The 7,726-nt window shown below is 40.4% G+C and overlaps 1 protein-coding gene across 1 annotated transcript in view; it reads right to left on the bottom strand.

Moving 5' to 3' along the window:
* Positions 1-3,495: 3,495 nt before the first annotated feature.
* LOC106880766 (isoleucine--tRNA ligase, mitochondrial) overlaps positions 3,496-7,726 on the bottom strand; it is a 21,158-nt gene continuing 16,927 nt past the window's right edge. The window contains exons 20-23 of the mRNA XM_014930864.2: positions 7,292-7,446; positions 6,542-6,729; positions 5,686-5,830; positions 3,496-5,294 (exon numbers count right to left, since the gene is read on the bottom strand). Of these exons, the coding sequence (XP_014786350.1) occupies positions 5,143-5,294; positions 5,686-5,830; positions 6,542-6,729; positions 7,292-7,446 (640 nt within the window). The 3' untranslated portion in view covers positions 3,496-5,142. The remainder of the gene's footprint in view (positions 5,295-5,685; positions 5,831-6,541; positions 6,730-7,291; positions 7,447-7,726) is intronic.

Genomic DNA, 7,726 nt, shown 5'->3' with positions numbered 1-7,726 from the left:
GATAGGCTAAAATCTAAAACTGTATGCCAGTTCATAAGTTGTCAGCTGAGTAGACTGGAGCAATGTGAAATAAAGTGTCTTGCTCGAGGACACAACCTGCTGCCAGGTATTGAACCCATGACCATACGACTGTGAGCCAAATACTGTAACCACTCGGCCACATGTCCTTTTACGTCCTTCGTTTATTTAACGAGAGACAGAATAACAGCAGCAAGCTGGCAAAATCTTTTGTGCGGCAAACAAAATGCTGGCACAGCCTAGCATTCAATACCATAAGCATGGGGGCGAAAATAAAGAACACCCACACCACCCGTTTTTGGCAGTTAGTGTTATGGTTATGCTGAAAACGGGTGGTGTGTGTATTCTTTACCTCCACCAAGCATGGGTATGTTGAATTCTGTCAATTGTCCAGTGGCAACTTATTGAACAAGTGGTCAGTTACAACATTCGCTTGATGTATGTTTATGTGCATTTTGTATATGTGGCTACATGTTTGTATACACTGGCATTTATGGATGCCTACACATGTTTGTGTTCAGTTGTACATATGCATTCATGTGCTTGCATGTAAATGTGCGTATGTGCCTTACATGTTGACGTACATTTACATATATGAGCCTAGATGTTTGTATGTATTTGCATGTATGCATCCCCACATGTGTTTGTATGCGCCTACATATCTGTATGCACCTGCACGTGATTAGATGTCTGTGTGCACTTGCATGTGCGTGCCTACATGTATCAGCATGTGTCTACATGTTTGTGTGTATACAACTATATGTGTATGTGCCTACATAGGTTTGTCTGCATTTGTATGTATGTACCTGCATTTGTGTGTCTATATGGTTTTATATTTCTTTGTATATGTTTAGAATCTACGATTCTGCGTCCACCTTCGTGGATGTATATGTTCATTCATGTGTGTACATATATGTGGTAATCTTCAAGTTTAGGGGGATAAAAAAAATATTCAAGGGAAATAACTGAACGACTTACCAGTATTATCCGTTTTCTTCTAGCTGTTTATAAATAAATCACACCCTAACCCTAACGTCAATCAAATCACGTGTGTGATTTATTTATAAACAGAGATGTACGGAGAATACTGGTAAGACGTTCAGTTACTTCCCTTGAATTTTTTTATTTTTTATCCCCCTAAACTTGAAGATTACCCATATATGTATCTGCATATTCAAGTTTTTGTGTATACATGCACGTGTTTGTATGTTTGTGTATATGCCTGCGTAAATATGCGTGTATTTGTGCCAAGATATATGTGAGTGCACGTCCCTATACGTACCTATGTGTACATCAGCATGTCTGTGCTTGTATATACTCTAGCTAGTTTGGCAGTACATAATCGTAAAAATTGCCCGACATCCATTCTAGTGTTTACGAGGGCTTTGAGAGAAGGTACTGAGCCGCGCTGAAATACCTGCGACCTTCCACTGCGTACTTCACTAGCCCAGAGTTTCACAACTGTCTCCAGCGCTTTGACATAACCAGAAACATTAATTCTAAGACCATTTGGAAAGATGTGAGGGGGACATGACACGACCTTCGTTATTGACCATTCATAAAACTAATACAGTTGCTGGAAATTTAATGTGTTAGTATGAAGGACGGAAAGAAAGTGTTTCTTACCTTAAGCAGGGGACTGACTCGAAGAAGGAAACAACTCAGCTGTCGCCATTCAAATACTCCATGCAAATAATCGTCCGTCACTTTTCCTTTTACACTTTTGGTTTTGGTCGAAGTTTTTTTTCTAATCAAAGCCTGCTATGTTGGCAAGAGTTTTAATCTAACTAAGGAACCACTTGGAACGGATCGAATGGTTCTCCTGCATCTTTGTAGGCATGAATTTGCCCCTCCCTAATAAATCCATCTTGTATCGAATGTCCTCATGCACCACAGTTCTGATAGTCCATTCCTCACTCTAGGATCACCATCGATAATGATTCGAACCCGTTGGATGAAGTGTCGTGTCCGAACATTTAGAATACATTTTTCTTCTTGGTGCAGTTGAAACATTCCTGTGAGAGGTTTCAAATTTCGTCCGAAGATTCTGTACAGTATATCTTGCAACATTTTCTTCTATCTCCCTTTTTTCTTTTGTTTTCTTTTTTAAATTATATTCCTTTTCATATTTTGAATTTTTAAAAATCTGTAGAAAGTTGGCAATTTCTAAACTGCTACGTTTCACACACGACAACAATGATTACACGTCTTTTCATTCTTGTGTCACCATTTGATCTGCCTTAGAAGAGAAATAAAAAAAATAGTAATAACCCTTTCATGGCAGCGCCCCAGCTTGGCCAATGACTGAAATAAGTTAAAAAAAAAAAACAGTAAAAGATATTTATTGTTGAAATTTGAAAAGGTATTGCGTGAAAATAGAGTTACTTCCCTTTGAAAATATACTATGAGGGTTATGTCCCTTCCCAGATATAACCCATGGCTTCGTAAGTTCCACCAATTGTGCGTGTTTACTGCGAAACGTCGCCGTAAAATTTCCAATGAATTCATTTTTTTTTTTTTAACCAACTGGTGAAAAGTAACTTTGGTTTCGTTCAATAAGTTGAGTTTAGCGACATGTATTTTTTGAGTAATTACATATCAAAACAGAAGAGGATTGTATTTTTAATTCCATGTTACATGTGTTTCATTACAGGATAAGGGTTACGAAGGTTTACATGTACAAAAAAGGTATAGAATCTCCTAGATTCAGAGTTTATCCAAGGCCGGGACTCTGTGCTACTCTACTCAATTCAGGCTCACAACACATACATTCACAGCAAACGATTTCTTTTCCTTCAACAGGCCCTGCTCTATTTAACATTATCCCAAAAACAAATCAAAGAAAAAGATCCCATCACCTTCCAACGATATCTGGACAAACTTCTTCAAGGGACACCAGATAAGCAACCTAAACCTGGATATATCTCACTCAACAACTCCCTACATGAATGGGCCATGATACCACAAAACTAGACTGAAAAATGACTAAACAGACTTGGCCTGGGCCAATATATATATATATATTACGGAGATGCACTTGCATAGCAAGTGACCTGATCTGAGATCATGTGCTGGAACGAAAACAATTGCAGCGTGGAAGGTGTTTATAAGCCATTTAAAATAACACACAAAATCCGTTAGATTCACTTCAACTTGGGTTTACCATTTATTATAGTCAATTCCTTCCCACTTCATATTCCTTCTTGCAATGTCTTTGAATCTCAGTCTAGGTCTTCCATGGTTTCTTTTCCCCTTGGAATTAAAGAAGTTGTCTGGAGAGTCTGTTAGTGCCCATCCTGTGTGCATGACCCACCTAACATAGATTTCTTATTTCTTTATTGCTCACAAGGGGGCTAAACATAGAGGGGACAAACCTGGTACTTAATTTATCAACCCCCGAAAGGATGAAAGGCAAAGTGGGTTACTCAGCCAGGAGTTGCAGGGCCCCCTTCTCCCATTTATGACAGGACCACCATGTAATCAAAACAATTTAATATCAAAAACAAACAAACACAAAAAACAATTCAATTTCCTTTGAATCACAGATTTTAAAATCATCAAAAGATGACTTTTACAAATTTAAACAATTATTTTCTTAATGGTTTCACAATAATGTCTTCATTAGATATAGTTGCACTCACTGGGTCTGTTGTTGTCACTTGAGTGGAGACTGAAAGTTCCACTCACTGACGGTCTGCTGTTCTCATTTGAGTGCAGACTGATAGTTGCACTCACTGAGTCTATTGCTGTCACTTGCGTGGAGACGTACAATTACACTCAAGTCGACTGTTGTCACTTGAGTGCAAACTTACAGATTCACTCAGACAGTCTACTGCTGTCACTTGAGTGGAGACTGACAGCTGCACTCACTGACACTGTTGTTGTCACTTGAGTGGAGACTTACAGTTGCACTCACTGGGTCTTCTGTTATCATTTGAGTAGAGATGAACAGCTACACTCACTAGTAGTCTCTGTTGTCATTTGATTTGAGATATACAGCTGCACTCTTTGAGTTTACAGTTGTTATTCAAGTGTGGATTGACAGTTGCACTCACAGATAGTCTGTAGTTGTCACTTGAGTGAAGCTATACAACTGCACTCCCACTGAAGGTTTGGTTTGAGTCCTCTGTCCTTGAATAGAGAGAGTGACAAGATGGCTCCTTCCCTCAATGTGTCGTCTGCTGCTGACATTTGAGTGGAGCTTTACAGCTGCACTCCTTGATATCTGAGCATCACTCATTAGTGTAGTACTGAAATTTTATAAGAGGGAGCTGCACTTACGGAAAAGGGTAGCTTTCAGATTTTAATGTAAGTAGAGAGAGAGAGAAAAACAGAGACAGACAAGAAGAAACAAAAGGAGAGATAGAAAGAGAGAGAGAGAGAGAAATAGACAGACAGAAAGAAAGAGAGAGAGAGAGAGAGTGTGTGTGTGTAACAGAGAGACAGACAGAAAGAAAGAAACAAACAAACAAACAAACAAAAGAAGAAAGAAAGAAAAGGAGAAATAAGGAGGGAAAGAGAGCAACAGAAAGAAACAAACAAACAAAGAAACAAACAAAAGGAGAAAGGAAAAAAGAAAGATAGAGAGAGAGATACAGCAGACAGAAACAAAGAAACAAACACACAAACACAAGGAGAAAGAGAGAAAGAAAGGGAAAAAGAAAGATAGATAGACAGACAGAAAGAAACAAAAGGAGAAAAGAAGAAAAGGAGAAATGAGGAGAGAAAGAAAGAAAAAGAGAGAGAGCGACAGACAGATAGAAAGAAACAAACAAACAAAAGGAGAAAGAAAGAAAGGGAAAAAGAAAGATAGACAAACAGACAGACAGTAGATTGAGGGATATTTTGATACAGTTGTCTCTCGCAGTATTCCTTGAGGAAGGGGAGCTCTTAATAGAGACTGTTGCACTTAATGAAGGTTTCAGTTTTGAAGGAAAGAAAAGAAAAAGCTACACTCGCTGATAGGAAGTCTGCATTTTTTCCTTGAGAGAGAGAGACAGACAGACAGACAAGCAGCTTCACTCATGGATCGAGTGATCTCACTCTCCTTTGAGATCACTTCAGTGAGAGAGAGAGACAGAAAGAGCTCGAGAGAATTGTGAGTGTGAGTTCAGAGAGCTACACTCATTGGTAGTCTTCAGCTATGACATCTGCACATCGAGAACAGAACTTTAGGGCCGACGATTTAGCCACAGATCTGCGACATCTGGTGCACATGTAGAGTTGGCAAGGCAACACTCCCATCACATAGTCATGCTTCTCGGTTGCATCCGTGTCTGGAGAGAAATAAACAAACAAAAAAAAAGGGAGAGAGAGTTAAAAAGAAAACAAAAAAAAACATTTAAAAATAAATAAATGAGAATAAAAACAAAAACGTCCTGTTGTAGAAGACACCAACCCAAGGTGTTACACACTGGGACTGAACCTGGAACCATGTGGTTGGGAAATAAATGTCTTACTACACAGCCACTCCACTCCACTTTCCTATAGGGAGTTCCTATGGTGGATTTCAAAGTAGAGGGTACCCTGGACTTACCAAGTCAAAGATTCTGCAATGTAGTAAGTAGTGTGGCGGGGTTATGGTGGTGGAGTTGAGCGGACGTTAAACGATGATGATGATGATGAGTGTGTGTTTGAGTTGAGTGGGGATTAAAAGGAAGATCTCACCTGGTTTATATAACGAGCAAGAGGCAGTTACCAATTCAACGTCGTCCATGGCAGAATCCAGTCTCTGGTTGCTAAGGGAAACTTGTGACGCTTGCAAGACCTCCACAAGGGTAGAATTAGTCGATACATTGGTGGGCTGTAACACCTGGAAACAAACAGAACGTGTGGATATGTATATGTGCATGTGTGTGTGTGTGGGGGGGGTGTATGGAACATGTGGAAGAGGGAGACCCAGGAAGACATGGGATGAAGTACTGAAGAACGACCTCGAGATGCTGAAGCTTTCAGGCAAAATGACGAAGGGCCGAGATGCCTGGCACATTGCCATACTAACGAAGACCCATGCTCCGCAGCAGAAGTGTTAAGACTGATCCTTCTGATGGTGTAAAGCACTCGTGGCAGTGCCACATAAACACGCCCATGCGGCCATGCTGGAGCACTGCATTAAAAGGTTTTTAATTGAAGAAATCAACCCCAGGACTTCTTCTTTTGCAAGCCTAGTACTTATTTTATCAGTCTCTTTTGCCAGTGGAACCAGCACTGATGCTTTTTACAGGGCACCAACACCAGTGGGGTCGCCAAATAACTTGTGAGACGAAGACCTCTCAGCTGGAAAAGGGAGTGGAACCACAGGAAGTAGCTTTTGAGCCGGTGTGGAAGGTTAGATTATAATAGAGGAATAGAGATAGGTGTGTTCTACAGAGGACATATTTGGCTACCCCAGTAGGAAAAGAGAGGAGAGGAAGGAGAGGTAGAGAGAATGACTGAGACACAGAGAGAAAGAGAAATAGAGAGTGTTGGTGATGCAGATATATACCTACATGTATAGTGTGTGTGTGTGTGTGTGTGGACTCACCTTAAGGTTATCGTAAAGGTCACCAGAAGCCCAGATGATGACGTCAAAGGAGGAAGGGGTCTCTGGACCAATCATTTCGTTGAACCGGGCCTTGATCTGCAGACTTGGTTGAAAACTGTGGTAACCTGCTAAATCTTCCCATTCTGGGTTGATGTTGTGGCCTGTAGTCTTGAACAGACTGTTACAATCTGGGGACATGAAATGGAATAAAAATTAAAAAAAGGAAGTGGTTAGCAATTTATTTATACCAGCTTCACCTTTGTAGTAGCAGAGGGACGATAGTGTAGTGCTGATGGTGATGGTTTTGGTGACGATGATGATGATGATGATGATGGTGATGAAGGTGATTTTATCTCCCACCTTGCCCATCCCAGGGATTCTGAGTGAAGCTGAATGGAAATTGAAAAGGTTATATAAATCTATTTATGGTTCAAATGGAAAAAAAGCCTTCTTTTAAAATAGGGAAAAGTTTGACGGGTTTGCATCATAAGCAGCTCTGAAACTCTATTCATTTGTGTGTGTATGTGTGTGTGTGTATGTGTGTGTGTGTATGTGTGTGTGTGTGTATGTGTGTGTGTGTGTGTGAGAGAGAGAGAGAGAGGTAGGGTAGGAAGGAAGGCAGATTGGTAGGTAGGTAGGTAGGTAGGTGAGTAACAGTGGCTGGGAGACAGGCAAACAGCAATATAGACAGAGAGGCATGCAGGGAAAGGAGAGACTGACATGGGAGGAAAGGAAACTGATGTTTGTTACCTTGTTGGTGTTGTAGTTTTGGTAAATATTGGAAGACTTCCTCAGCAAAGTGTGGCAGAATTGGTGCCAAAAGCCTAATCAGAACATCTAATACATGGTACTGGACTGTCTGGCAGGACCTTCTCTCTCGGCTGTCTCTACTGTCACAGTAGCACCTGCAAGGATAGGCTTATACAGTATACATATATATACACTATATATATATACATATATATACACTATATCATCATCATCATCATCGTTTAAACGTCCGCTTTCCATGCTAGCATGGGTTGGACGATTTGACTGAGGACTGGTGAAACTGGATGGCAACACCAGGCTCCAATCTAAATTTGGCAGAGTTTCTACAGCTGGATGCCCTTCCTAACGCCAACCACTCAAAGAGTGTAGTAGGTGCTTTTACGTGTCACCTGCACTATATATATATACATATAT

This window comes from Octopus bimaculoides, chromosome 25 (assembly GCF_001194135.2).
Source record: "Octopus bimaculoides isolate UCB-OBI-ISO-001 chromosome 25, ASM119413v2, whole genome shotgun sequence".
NCBI lineage: Eukaryota > Metazoa > Mollusca > Cephalopoda > Octopoda > Octopodidae > Octopus > Octopus bimaculoides.
The sequence above is the reverse complement of the archived record's forward strand: the minus strand, read 5'-3'. Positions and strand labels throughout refer to the sequence as shown.